Source organism: Chenopodium quinoa, unplaced genomic scaffold (assembly GCF_001683475.1).
Source record: "Chenopodium quinoa cultivar QQ74 unplaced genomic scaffold, ASM168347v1, whole genome shotgun sequence".
Taxonomy (NCBI): Eukaryota; Viridiplantae; Streptophyta; class Magnoliopsida; order Caryophyllales; family Amaranthaceae; genus Chenopodium; species Chenopodium quinoa.
Window position 1 is genome coordinate 5,965,111 of NW_018744080.1, and position 14,896 is coordinate 5,980,006.

The window sequence follows — 14,896 nt, forward strand, 5'->3', positions numbered from 1 at the left end:
ATCAACCTGCCTTTGCGAGATAATTTTAAATCTCTATCAACCCTCCGTCTAGAATATCTCCATTTCTACATAACAATCCGGAGGAAGTAAAAATGGAGGGTTGTGAAACAGCAAATGTCTCACAACCATTAAAATAATATAAAAGTAAAAAGAAGAGAGAGAAAGGAGGAGAGAAATATGAAGAGTGAAAAAGGTGGTGTGAGTCCCACTAAAACTTTTCAGAAATGGTTTCACGTGCAAAAACGACAAAAAAAAAAAAATTGGGACCACAACTACTGAGAGTATAGTTTGTACTAATGAGGATTTTTATAAGTATCACTAAAACCATATTGAGTACCACTGGAAGTGTATTTTGTACCATTGAAATGTAATGGTATTATTTGACAGTGTAATTAGACATTTGAACTTTTTTTTAAATACTACTAAAATTGTATTTTGTACCACTAACATTGTATTTTGTATCGCTAAATCTAAAATGGTAAAATTTAAATCCTGCATAAAATGACCAATCTACCCCTGCAAGACAATTCTAAATCTCTCTCAACCCTCCGTTTATATAACCTCTAACAATCGGTCAGTCCAGTCATTCACCTTTAACTCACTGGCCAATAGAAAGAATCCAACTCAGCTAAGTCCAAGTCACAAGTTATAACGCCACGAGCACAACACAAGCCACCCCTTTCAATTTAGACAAATAAACAGCGACGTCTTTCCTTCCTAAATTCTCGACTAAATCTCGCTTTTGAAATCTCCTGACGAAATCAATATACCTGTGCTTCATCATCTACTAGTTAATCTTTATCACCATATAGCTTAATCTCTGGTCATTTTTTTTGGCCACTTTCAAAATCCATTGAACTACTGAATGGTGATGGAATCAACGGCTGAATTCAATGACGACGATAAATTTTCAGAATCCAATCAACTTTTACCCCAAAATCCAAAAAAACCAATCGAGTTATTTGAAGAACTTGAGGAAGATTCAGAAGTTGCGTACGAATCAGGCGAGAAAATATGCATAGAAGATTTCGATGTCGAATCGCTCAGTGATTACACAACTCCAGGACCCTTTTCATGGAAGAAACTATGGCGATTTACAGGTCCAGGGTTTTTGATGAGTATAGCATTTTTAGATCCGGGTAATTTAGAAGGGGATCTACAAGCAGGAGCTATTGCTGGGTATTCATTGTTGTGGCTATTGCTTTGGGCTACGGCAATGGGGCTTTTGATTCAGCTGCTTTCGGCTCGAATCGGAGTTGCTACTGGTAAACATTTAGCTGAGCTTTGTAGAGAGGAATACCCGAATTGGGCGCGATACTTGTTGTGGATCATGGCAGAAATCGCTCTCATTGGGGCGGATATTCAAGAGGTTATTGGAAGTGCAATTGCTATTCAGATACTTAGCCGTGGGGTTTTGCCCCTTTGGGCTGGTGTTATCATCACCGCGTCTGACTGGTGAGTTTTAATACTACCTCCTTTAATGGTTATCTGCAAATTTAGAATTTTTTATATCTCACAATTTCACAAATAATACATAAACATAACCATTAACGGAGATAATACATTTTCTTCAACTATTCTTAAAATTTTGAGCTAGTATAGGAACCGACATTTAGTAATCATATTTTACTTTGTAGCTCATATATACTTGCATATTTAATTGTATTTTGATTTATGGGATACAACCATGATTTTAGACATTGGTACAGGATTTAACGTACCAAAGTACATTTTTGAATAAAAAAAAGGGCGTTGAATGTTGTTAATTATTGCTAAAATGAGTTTAGAACAATCCCTATCCCTTTGGTCATGTTATGGTTTCTTTGTGTAGTTGAGTACTCTTATTTTTATATATACATTTTTTTTTTGTGTGTGTGAATTCGTGTGTGTCGATGGGGATTCTACATGCCAATGTTTTTACTTGAAGTTGTAAGTGTAAAGTGGGCATGGCTAATCATTGACTTACTAAATCTTTGCTGCGAACAGTTTCATGTTTTTATTTCTTGAGAACTACGGAGTGAGGAAACTAGAAGCTGTTTTTGCAGTTCTCATTGGGACAATGGCTCTGTCATTTGCTTGGATGTTTGCTGATGCAAAGCCCAGCGGAAAGGAACTTCTTATAGGTAATTACAGCGATAGTTTATCCTAGTCATAGTTAGTGCTTGGCTGCTGACCTCGCTCATTTAGCAAATGCATAATATCACATGTTGACACTGCTTTTGCAGGTGTTCTAGTGCCTAAACTAAGCTCAAAAACTATCCGGCAAGCTGTTGGAGTTGTTGGTTGTGTCATAATGCCACACAACGTTTTCTTGCATTCTGCATTGGTGCAATCGAGGAAAATAGATCCCAAGAAGAAAGGACATGTGCAGGAGGCCCTTAATTATTACTCAATTGAGTCCACCATAGCCCTTCTAGTGTCTTTCATGATAAATTTATTCTTGACTACCGTATTTGCTAAGGGATTTTATGGCACGAAACAAGCGAGTAGCATTGGCTTGGTGAATGCTGGACAATACTTGGAGGAGAAATACGGAGGAGGATTATTGCCAATTTTGTACATATGGGGGATTGGGTTATTGTCTGCTGGGCAGAGTAGTACCATAACTGGCACTTATGCTGGGCAGTTTATCATGGGAGGTTTTCTCGACCTTCGCTTGAAGAAATGGCTAAGGGCATTAATCACACGGAGTTTTGCCATAGTGCCAACTATGATTATTGCTATAGTTTTTAATACATCTGAAGCTACATTGGATGTTCTGAATGAATGGCTTAATGTGCTCCAATCTATACAAATTCCATTTGCTCTTATCCCACTTCTTACCTTAGTGGCAAAAGAGGAAGTGATGGCTTCTTTCAAAGTTGGGCCAATACTTCAGGTATGTGATACTTGTGCTCCTTCCTATAAGATGCTTTGATGTTTTAGTTTGACCTTCATACATAACAACGATATTCTAATTGTTGGAGATGCTGAATATTCTTTTTGTCAAATCACAAGGTCACAACTATTGATGCTCTTTACTTCTTTGAACACTGCTCTTTCCATAGTATTATATACAAAAAACGCTGGAGCCAATTATGGCTGTAGACTGAACAGCCTTATCCTCTTCAACTTACGTTCTCTTTACCATTGATATGAGGAAATACTATGGTTCCGATTGAGTTTATCAAGTAGAGCCATGTGTTTTTTTTTTTCTTGTTAGCTCGATAGTTATGATCTTATAAGCCATTGTTTTTGGGGTGAGATTTTAGAAAAAACTAAAACATTTTATGTGTTTTCAATTGTCTGAACTAGTGTTGATATTAAAGAAAGAAGATGCAGTGTTACTATGTCTACTTCTATAGGATGTGTCATATTGTGTTGCTTGTTTACAGCCTTCTGATTTTTGTGAATTTATTAAGTGCCTGCTAAATAGGAAAAGGAAATAGGGTATGACTGAAGCTACTGAACCGATCTTTTTAGTAAACAATATTGCAATCTGTTACTGAACCATCTTGCAGCATACACCTTAATGAATCTATTGTATAAGGTAGTCTTTTATTCTATTCTTTTAGTCAATATTACAGTGTAATTTTGTGCAATTATTCTGCTTTTTTTGGTGTTTCTTTCATGTTTTTTTAAAGTAACTGAATTACCAGTACCCCTCTTTAATTTTTGTCATCTATTGCAACATTATACTCCCGTACTGCAGAGAATTTGATTTGATTTTATCTAAGGAGTCTTTTGGTAGAAACATTGAAAACAGAATAAAAAGAAATCAAGTAAAAGGGGGTGGGGGGAGGAGGAATCAATAAACTCTATCATTTTATTTATTTTGTTTTATTCATGGAATATAATCACTTAAATTTGTGTGTTTGAGAAGGGTCATGAAAATCTATACTAAAAGTTGTAAAGTGGTAATTAATAGGTGGATAACATTACCCTCAGATTAAGGTAATTGTTACCTAGACCCTTTAATCAAAGCACTCAGTAAACGATAATGGTTTATTGGTCTGTTTCCATATAAAAAATTTTTGTTACCAAACATGCTCTAATTTACTCATATGGAATTGGTACATGTTCAGCGAACAATCGAACATCATAAAGTAGCAAAATTAATTATAATTACTAGTAGGAGGTTGGTAAGGTTTAGCCCTGTGTGTTTTGTGTGTTTATAAAGTCAATGAGGTAGAATTGCATCGTTGATAATAACTGTAGAATGTAGCTATACTAAGGATAAAGAACTGTGAAAAAGAAAGATCTGTACTTTCATCTGTTTGTAAATTAAGTTATCGGTAGCACCAAATGAAGAGCCAAAAAAAAAAAAAAAAGATTTGTAGGAAGTCTAGAAATATTAAATAGATATCCATTGACCAAACAACAGTATATACTATGGAATAAATTAGGATATTTTTACTAGTGACTTGTAGTTAGCCTTGCATAGTTGCTTAATAACTTAAATATTTTTTTTTATATTAGGTGATAACATTAGATGTTCTTTATGAAGACGCTTCAATGGAGAAAAAGAAAATGAAGTGATTCGCGTTCTACTTAAATGTACCTCTAGACAAGAGAAGTTGGTCGTGCTTACACGTTATCAGCCTAGACTGAAATGACAATACCTGCTTATGACCTAGATCAGAAAATTATGGACCCAACCTGAATGTTTCATTTCGCATATCTAATTGCATTCCTTGATTCCTATTGATTTATGCTAGAATGTTTCTCAAAGGTTTTCTGGTGTTGCTGATACATTGTTTTTTTTTATTGGAGAAAGGATGAAATTTGTTTGGTAACATGTAGATTTTAGCATTACAAACAAAAGTAAGAACAAATGACTAGTAAAACAAGAAAACCACTGATCTCATAACTGAGCATCCTAGATGCCTAGTCAAGTGACTAGCGTTGAGGGATCCGAAACTGTTATAAACGGAATTGCACAAATAAAATAGTAAGAACAATGTTACCGAGAATAAGACTGAGTCGCGGACTATGTCGCTCTCTTTAGAACATTCGCGGCACTGCCTCAAACTTGTGCAAGCAGCTCGTACCAAACCGGATGCCCCCAGGATAAAACAGTCTTTCACAAGTATAAAAATACCGGCGGTTTTGCACCGAACCACCGGACAACGGAACACCAGAAAATCAGAAAGAAACAGCTCGACTGTTTTGAGAGGAAGAGAAAATATATTTTGCAAAGTGGTTTTCTGTATTTTTTTCCGTGTTTTTAAAAACAAAGCTGGAACCGTCCTTTTATAGGTAAAGATACGTAACAGCTTAAGCATGAAAACGGGAGAAAGATTAGCAACGTTTACTGCAATTAGTGTATTCGTTAAGCAAGAATCAAGGCATTAAATCAGTGTAACGGTGCAACGTTTAGCAGTAAAACAGCAACGAGAATCAAGCAATGTAACAGAAAAATTTAAACCAAAACAGTAAAACGTTTTGTAACTGAATATTAATCAAACCGGTAACAAAAATTAAGTTTGTTTAATAACCCAAACCCAAACCCGACCCGACCCAGCCCAGCCCAGCCCGGCTCGGCTCGGTTCGGCGCGCGTGTGTGTGATATATGGTTTACCATATAGGTCCTCCCTCTCCACAAAATGTGGGTAGCCCAAGGGCCACACCCCTTTAGCCCACTCTCTATATTATAAAGAGAGTAAAACTCTCATTTCCCACCAATGTGGGACTTTGAGTTTTTTTCACAAAATTCACACACTACACACTTGTTGTTCCAACAATCCCCCACTTGAATTTTTTGAAAACATTTTCGAGCAGAATCCATACATATATAGGTTGCGCATAAACAGAAGTGTTTTTCAACTTGAACTTCTACGTAGTGAGTACGATTCAGATTCAACAAGGGTGACTCGAAGTTTTAAACCCTATCTCTGACAAAGTACCACACACAACCTACTCTTGGTGTTGTTCTAGACCTGTGCTATTTCGGCCATGCACGTCTATCCCAATGTAGTGAATGCTCTAGAAATGCTGCCACACATTTCATAGGAAGCGGCCTAACTTCCACATTCACATAGGTGAATCTATCAAGAGTACTCCTGTAGCTTGGTACTCCACTCCAAATTGGAGTATAGATTTCATTAAGAGTTCCTATTAACTCATCCTTGATCGCTTCAGGAAATTATGTCTTTTGAACATATTCAACTCATATCACACCATAACTTGTTATTACCCTTTGAACCTATTTCTTGGGATCTCCAGTTCATAGGTTGGGTTACCATTATGTGTGGTTCATTTCAATGGCAATAGTCCCATTTTCTTAGAGGAAAAATGGACTTTCTCCCTAGCTAATCCTTTCGTCAAAGGATCAGCCAAGTTATTCTCAGTGCGTACGTGATCCACTCTAATAGCTCCGATAGAGAGATATTCTCTCATAGTGCTGTGCTTACGACGTATTTGTCGTCTCTTACCGTTGTAATAACGGTTCTGAACTTTTGCAATAGCCGCGGTACTATCGCAATGGATCAAGACAGCCGGTAATGGCTTTTCCCATAGGGGAATTTCACCTAGCAGGCCTCTTAACCAACGTGCTTCTTCACTAGCCGTAGCTAGTGCTATCATTTCTGACTCCATGGTGGACTGAGCCAAAATAGTCTGTTTCTTAGACTTCCAAGATACAGCTCCACCGGCTATAGAAAAAATATATCCACTAGTAGCCTTAGAGTCATCTGATAAGGTGTTCCAGTCAGCATCACTATAGCCTTCTAGTACAGCTGGAAACCTTTCATAATGCAACCCTAGGTTCATGGTCCTCTTAAGGTATCTCATGACCCTTTCAATAGCATGCCAATGCTCATTACCAGGACAACTAGTAAACCTGCCTAACAATCCCACGACATAGGCAATGTCGGGTCTAGTACAATCAGTGGCATACCGAAGGCTGCCAATGATGCTCGCATAATCAGATTGCCTTACGGCATCACCAGTGTTCATAAATAATTTAACACTGGAGTCATAAGGTGTATTAGCAGGTTTACAGTCAAAGTAACCATATTTCTTTAGGATTTTCTCAATGTAATGAGATTGATCCAAAGAAACTCCATTTTCTGTCCTAGTAATCTTAATTCCAAGGATTACATTAGCCTCTCCTAGGTCTTTCATGTCAAACTCAGCATTCAACAATAGCTTTACATCATTCACAGCATGAATGTTCGAGCCAAAAATTAACAAGTCATCCACATATAGACAAATTATAGTGCATATGTCATTCTCAAATTTTACATATATGCATTTGTCACTACCATTTATCTTAAAACCATGTGAGATGACTAAGTTATCAAATTTTTCATGCCATTGTTTAGGTGCTTGTTTGAGACCATAAAGAGATTTATCTAGCTTACATACCAGATGCTCTTTTCCTTGAACAACGAATCCTTCCGGTTGATCCATGTAGATTTCTTCTTCCAATTCACCGTTCAAGAATGCAGTTTTTACATCCATCTGATGTACTACAAGATTAAAAACAGAAGCAAGAGATATTAGTACTCTAATAGATGTTACTCTAGTTACAGGTGAATAGGTATCAAAGAAATCAACATTCTCCCTCTGTCTGTAGCCTTTAGCTACCAAACGGGCTTTGAACTTATCAACGGTCCCATCAACTTTCAGCTTTCTTTTTAGGACCCATTTGCAACCAATTGACTTGCAGCCTGGTGGCAACTCAGTTAGATGCCAAGTTCGATTAGACTCAAGTGAGTCCATTTCGTCGTTCACGGCTTCTTGCCATAAATCTGCATCAACTGAGGTTAGAGCTTCTTGGAGGGTAGAAGGATCCTCCTCTACATTAAGAACTACAAAGTCTGGGCCGAAGTCTTTTGCTACTCTAGCCCGCTTGCTCTTTCTTAGTTCGGGTTCAGCATCCAATTCTTGTGAGTTAGACCTGACTTTAGGAATAATAGAGGTGGACGAACCCCCACTATTTCTAGATTTAAAAGGAAACCTGTCCTCATAAAAATCAACATCATTAGATTCAATAATTACACGAGCATTTAAATCAAAGAATCTATATGCCTTACTGTTAATAGCATATCCAATGAATACACATTCATAAGCTCTACTAGCTAATTTAACTCTTTTAGGATCAGGAATCCTAACATATGCTAGACAACCCCAAATTCTGAAATAAGAAATGTTAGGTCGTTTATTACGAAGTATTTCATAGGGAGAAACCTTACTCTTAGTCTTTGGAATACGGTTTAAGACATAACAAACAGTTAGTAGAATTTCACCCCACCAATGATCAGCAGCACCAGAATATAAGGAAATAGCAACTACTAATTCTGTAAAGGTCCTGTTTTTCCTTTCAGCCTTTCCATTCATTTCTGGGGAATAAGGAGCTGTCCTTTCATGTATGATACCATGTGAATTATAAAATTCTACAAAAGCATCAGTATCATACTCAGTTCCACGATCACTTCGTAATCTTTTTATTTTCTTGTTAAACTGATTCTCAAACTCTGTTATAAACAACTTAAACATTTCAAAAGCATCACTCTTATTTTTCATCAAATAAATACAAGTATAATCAGAACAATCATCAATAAAGGTGATAAAGTATCGTTGTCCATTTCTGGTCAACGTTCCATTTAGTTCACAAATATCCGAATGAATTAAGTCTAATGGTTCTGAGTTTCTAATCACTGATTTATGAGGTGTTTTTGTAATCTTAGCCTGACTACAAGAATCACATTTGTCAAAGTCATTGAGAGAGATATTTGGAATAAGGCCTAAATTGCTCATATTTTTTATGAGTCTTTTGTTCACATGACAAAGTCTAGTATGCCAAACATTAATAGTAGAACACAACATATAAGCGGAATTAGAAATTTTATTAAATTCAACATTCAGTTTAAACATGCCATCAGTAGCATATCCTTTTCCTACAAATATTCCATTCTTAGTTAAAGTAAACAAATCAGAACCTATGGTTTGTATAAAACCAGCCTTATTAAGCAAAAAACCAGAAACTAAATTCTTCCTCATTTTCGGAGTGTGTAACACATCTTTCAGAATGAGAGTCCTGCCAGAAGTAAATTTCAACTCAACATTTCCAACACCAGCAATGTTAGTGGAATGGGAATCACCCAACATTACTTTCTTATCATCGGTCTTTTCAGTGTATGTTTTAAACATTCGACGATCATAACAGACATGGCGTGTGGCACCAATGTCTATCCACCACCCATCTGATCCACCAGTAAGGTTGATCTCAGTAATCATAGCCACAAAAGGCTCTTCAATCATGCTAGCCTGCGCAGGCACAGGGTTAGGCATGTTCCTGCACTTTCGTGCCATATGGCCTGGTTTTCCACACCGATAGCACAGAAATTGACCAGTACCATTCTTAGGGGGTTGAGACTGTTGTCTTCCATTGTTCTTTTGAACATTCGGTTTATTGAAGTTATTCTTCCGGTTCTGAGGTTTGAAATTCTTACCAGCAGGTTTAAGTACTGCAGCAGATCGCCTAGGAGCATTATTAGCAGAGATTTGTAAAATCTCTTCCTTTAGATCCTGTTTTCTGGATTCTTCTTCTATACGTAGCCGAGTGATCAAACTCTCTAAGGAGAATTCCTTAGTCTTATGCCTGAGATTATTTTTGAAATCTTTCCAGGAAGGAGGCAGCTTGTCAATAATAACAGCAATTTGAAATTGTTCATCAAGGGCCATACCTTCGGAAATTATCTCATGGGCAATTTTCTGAAGGTCGTGAGACTGCACTTCCACGGACTTATCATCAGTCATCTGGAATTTTAGGTACCTACTGACAGCATACTTTTTGGCACCTGCTTCTTCAGTATCATACTTTTTTTGTAGGGCATCCCACAAATCCTTAGCAGTATTTTCCATATTATAATAGTCATAGAGGTTATACCATTAAGTATATAGTTTTTGCACATGAAATCAGTTTCATTCCAGGTTTCGATTTCACTATTCAAGTAAGCTAATTCATCTTCAGGAGCATTATCAGGAATAAATGGCCGAGGGGCTGTTAAGGCAGAATTAACCCTTTTGACAGTTAAGAAAAATTGCATTTTCTGTTTCCATCTTTTAAAGTGAGCGCCCTCAAAACGAAAGGGCTTGTTAAGGTCAGCAGACATAGTCATTTCTTCGGTAGACATAGTGTTCACGAAGGCAGAAACGAGTGTTCTAAAATTGTTATAAACGGAATTGCACAAATAAAATAGTAAGAACAATGTTACCGAGAATAAGACTGAGTCGCGGACTATGTCGCTCTCTTTAGAACATTCGCGGCACTGCCTCAAACTTGTGCAAGCAGCTCGTACCAAACCGGATGCCCCCAGGATAAAACAGTCTTTCACAAGTATAAAAATACCGGCGGTTTTGCACCGAACCACCGGACAACGGAACACCAGAAAATCAGAAAGAAACAGCTCGACTGTTTTGAGAGGAAGAGAAAATATATTTTGCAAAGTGGTTTTCTGTATTTTTTTCCGTGTTTTTAAAAACAAAGCTGGAACCGTCCTTTTATAGGTAAAGATACGTAACAGCTTAAGCATGAAAACGGGAGAAAGATTAGCAACGTTTACTGCAATTAGTGTATTCGTTAAGCAAGAATCAAGGCATTAAATCAGTGTAACGGTGCAACGTTTAGTAGTAAAACAGCAACGAGAATCAAGCAATGTAACGGAAAAATTTAAACCAAAACAGTAAAACGTTTTGTAACTGAATATTAATCAAACCGGTAACAAAAATTAAGTTTGTTTAATAACCCAAACCCAAACCCAAACCCGACCCAGCCCAGCCCGGCTCGGCTCAGTTCGGTTCGGCGCGCGTGTGTGTGATATATGGTTTACCATATAGGTCCTCCCTCTCCACAAAATGTGGGTAGCCCAAGGGCCACACCCCTTTAGCCCACTCTCTATATTATAAAGAGAGTAAAACTCTCATTTCCCACCAATGTGGGACTTTGAGTTTTTTTCACAAAATTCACACACTACACACTTGTTGTTCCAACAGAAACTACACCATTAGGAAGGGTATTAAAATTAACTATATTGTACGCCTTGGCAGAAGGTGTTGCAGCATCCCTTTGTCAGCACTCTCATGTCATTGGCACAAAACAAGTATCAACCTTTTTCAAAAAAAGTTTTGTGCTCATCCAAATAATCTATTGCCAAAACTTTGGTTATTGCAGTACTTTTGTTAATGTGCTGCATTGGTAGTCTCAATGGAACCTTAGATAGCTTAATGTTCGGTAGAAAAAGCATTATGCTTTTGCTATTTCTTTGGGAAAATACTTATGTGGACTTGGTTGACAATAATATTATTGTACTCCTTCGGTCTACACGTGTAGCCAAGACTATGTTGATCACAATGAATTATAAAACTTGTGTGTACCAATCCAACTGACCTATGTTGAATATAGTGACCCTAGTTTTATTATGACTTTAATTAATTATATTGACTAGTATATTAAAACTTTCATTATAAAATATATTAAAGCTCTTGTGAACTTTATTAACCTGTATAACACAGTGACTTATTTTAATGTATGCACCTTTTTATTAATTGGCAAAACGGAAATAAATAGTCCCACATTTTGCTGGTCTTTCTAAAACAATCCCACCTATTGATTTTTCCAAAACAATATCACCTTTGCTCCCAATCTTTATCTAAAAATCCATTACCTGTTGGTGACCGATTTTCTTAGGTTTTTTCTATGTATCAGCTTTTAATAGGTTTATTATTTTTTTTAATTCATTAAAACAAAAATAATTAAAAGAATAAAAAAGCCCCCACCCTGCCCCTTTTACGGCCTAAACGACCACCCCTGAATAATCCACAACCTTCCCTAACCCATTTCCACCCTACCCCTGCCTTCCCCGGCAACCGAACCTAACCCCGAAACCCCCATCAGACCCCCTCGAGAACACCACAAACGTGGCTAGGAGGTTTTTTTTTGTGGCTTAGGGATTTTTTGAGGGTGCTTGTTCAAGTTTTCGAGGTGGGTGGGATTTTCAGCTTGTTTGAACTAACTTTCATGGTTGCTAAAAGATTTTCGGGGGTGTTTGTTGTGTTTTTAAGGGTGGCTGATTGGGTTTCTGGGTGGGTGGGATTTTCGGTTTGCTTGAACTGTCATTCAGGATGGCTAGGGGATTTATGGGGGTGTTTGTGGTGTTTCGAGGGTGGCTAGTGGGGTTTCTTTGACGGGGTGACACTGAAGGGTTGCAGCAAGGGGGGTGAGGTGGCACTTCAGCTGCAAGGACTTTTGGGGTGGCATCTGTGGTAGCAAGGTCGGAGAAGAGTGAATTAAAAAAAAAAAAAAAAGTAACCTATGTAACATGTAACCGGTCAAAAGGATTGTTAAAAGAAGATTAGGGGCAAAGGTAGGATTGTTTTGGAAAAACTAGTAAAGGTGGGATTGTTTATTTCTATTTTTAACTTATAAATATAATGAATTTCATTTTTAAATAGTAACATTTTAACAAAGAGACTCTAACATCAGTGATCCATAATAAATTAATGTGAACTATGTCAATTTAAGAGTTATTTTCTTGGAGTATCCAATTTTCATACAGATCAACTCCTTAAAATATAAGAACTTTTTATTAGCCAATAAAAATATGTTTTATGAATACCTAAATAATACATTAGTCCATTCTGCCTAATTAGTTTTAAATCTTAATTAGTTTATTGCCAACTTTGATAGTGGAACAGCCAATATCTTTTGTGTTCCTATTATATTGTAGACTGGAGGTTAATGCCAGAATTGCTGTCCATATACCATGTATGACTAATTATCTGTTCTTGTTACGTATTAATCATGCTTTTAACCCTGTTTTAACGTTTACAAGTGATTTACTCAAGTCACTTAAGATTCATTCATTTTATTTCTACCCACCTCTTTTTTCATGCTTAATCCGAGATCAAGCATTATTTAGCTGGCAGCTATGAGAAGCCAACTGATTACTTCTTATATATTTTGTTTCTCCAGAGGATTTCATGGACTGTGGCTGCGCTTGTCATTGTCATCAATGGTTACCTTCTCCTCGATTTCTTCATGTCTGAAGTGAATGGACTGTTGTTTGGATCCTTAGTTTGTGCTATAACATTAGCATATGTTACATTCATTATCTACCTAGTTACTCGTGATGGTGTCCTTTCTTCAATGTGGTCAAATTTGATATCTGGAAAAAGCTCCATCTGTGCTGGTAATTAGACAGAAAGAGTCCTTGTCTGTGGCAAGATTGTTTAAGATAGAAAAGTATGTCCATATGCTTCTCAACCAATCAATGTGAACAGGGCTGTTAATCCGCAAATTTTGGTCCTTTGCGTACTCCTGCCATTTTTCTAAGCTTGACATGCAGGAGCTCTCGAGCAAATGAAAATTACAAGCATAAAGGATATAGTACAGTACAAAGATAGATGATACGCCTGACATTAGTTTATAGGATTTCAAGAATCTGCAAGTGTAACATTTTATTTATTTTACAGGAGGGGGGTTGTGGGGGTGTTAAAGTGGATACGGTTCAACTATAGAAGCTTTGTTGTGCTATATGCATCATATAATGTGAATTTTTTGTATGTAATATGGATTAATGTTATGAATAGCTGCTGTCTATCCTTGTTAGGCCCTACTTCACCTTAAAAAAATATTAAGTAATAAAATAATTTTAGTTTAGTATAAATAATTTCAGTATCTTTAAAGAAGAAATACAAAAGTAAAGTAGTAAAAATAATTTCAATTGAGTAAAAATAATTTCAATTCAGCGAAAATCAGCTGAAGTGAGGGGTCGTGGCAAAATATCAATTGTCACCTAACAAGTATTACAATCCATTACTAGGGATAATTTTGACACAAAACTTGCAATTGGTATTACATACACCATGGTGCACCAGGCCCAATACACGCCCAACCCAAAACATGTGGTTCAGTTTTAGTTTTTTTTTTTTTTTTTTTTTTTTTTTTTTTTTTTTTTTTTTAATAACCGTTCTAAAATCTAAACCACCATTTTTATTTTTTAATCATTTTAAAAACAATCTCTCTCCTCTCATAAATTATAAACCTCCTTTAATTAATTCATTTGCATTTCCCTCTCCTCTTTTCAATTTTCTCACTCATTTTCTAAATTTTAATGCCATATGTTCAAAATTTTAATGCCTTATATTTATATGAATTATGACTTATATTCAAATGTTCAAAAGTGTTGGTAATTTTGTTCAAAATTTTAATGCCTTATGTTTGTTTCATTATGTTAAAAGTTCATAATAGAATAATGTTTTGATATGTTTTTTTAATGGCACAGTTGTTGTATTGTTATTAAGTGCAAAAAAGAGGTATTGAGAAACCAAGGACATACCCAATCATTTTAGCTTGGAATAAAGATATGGTTCACGAGAGAATGAAATTGGAGGGAAAGTTGCAATTTGGATTGGGAAATGTGTTGCCAAGAATAGAAATACCTAGACAACAACAAGCGACTGTTCAACAACAACACAGTGATGCTTTGCCAATAAATGAGAATCAGCCAGCCAAGGTTCATTTACATTTCTGTTCAAAGTTTATATCTATTTGTTAAGAGTTTTATGTCATATGTTCAAATGTTTTTGTCTCATGTTCAAATAATAAATAATACTTTTGTTGTTCATGAACTTTTAATGCATGTTAAAATTACTGTAAGCTTATGTCCATTATTTGATATTGAAATTAGGAGGAATTTTTGGATGAATTTATGGATATGGTCAAGACTTGGGAAGCTGTGTGTCTAAAATGACTGAGAAGTTAAAGCTAGGAAAAAACCTGTTCCCAAACAACATGATTATCAAAAGTGTTGAATGTCTTATTGGAAAAAGAATGAATGATGCTTCCATTTGAAGTGAAGATGAAGATTTCTTTGAACATAGTCTTTCTTGAAGGCTATTGATCAGATTG

General features: G+C 36.3%; 1 protein-coding gene across 2 annotated transcripts; it reads left to right on the top strand.

The window, feature by feature from the left end:
• The first annotated feature begins 672 nt into the window (after positions 1-672).
• LOC110691597 (metal transporter Nramp2-like) lies at positions 673-13,598 on the top strand. 2 transcript variants are annotated; one of them, XM_021868553.1, is made up of 4 exons: positions 673-1,455; positions 1,987-2,123; positions 2,226-2,878; positions 4,459-5,338. In XM_021868553.1, exons 1-4 carry the CDS (start codon positions 866-868, stop codon positions 4,516-4,518), a joined length of 1,440 nt encoding a protein of 479 aa, XP_021724245.1. In that variant the 5' UTR covers positions 673-865; the 3' UTR covers positions 4,519-5,338. The 2 variants fall into 2 exon arrangements, with proteins under 2 accessions (XP_021724245.1, XP_021724244.1); XM_021868552.1 differs by lacking the exon at positions 4,459-5,338 and adding an exon at positions 12,959-13,598 and having other exon boundaries at positions 674-1,455.
• The last annotated feature ends 1,298 nt before the right edge of the window (positions 13,599-14,896 follow it).

Excerpts from the sequence above, each read along its gene's own strand:
- LOC110691597 (XM_021868552.1), top strand. The coding sequence starts at position 866 with ATGGTGATGGAATCAACGGCTGAATTCAATGACGACGATAAATTTTCA. Across the intron at positions 2,124-2,225 it reads CGGAAAGGAACTTCTTATAG|GTGTTCTAGTGCCTAAACTA; the intron begins GTAATTACAGCG and ends CTGCTTTTGCAG. Across the intron at positions 2,879-12,958 it reads AAGTTGGGCCAATACTTCAG|AGGATTTCATGGACTGTGGC; the intron begins GTATGTGATACT and ends TTGTTTCTCCAG.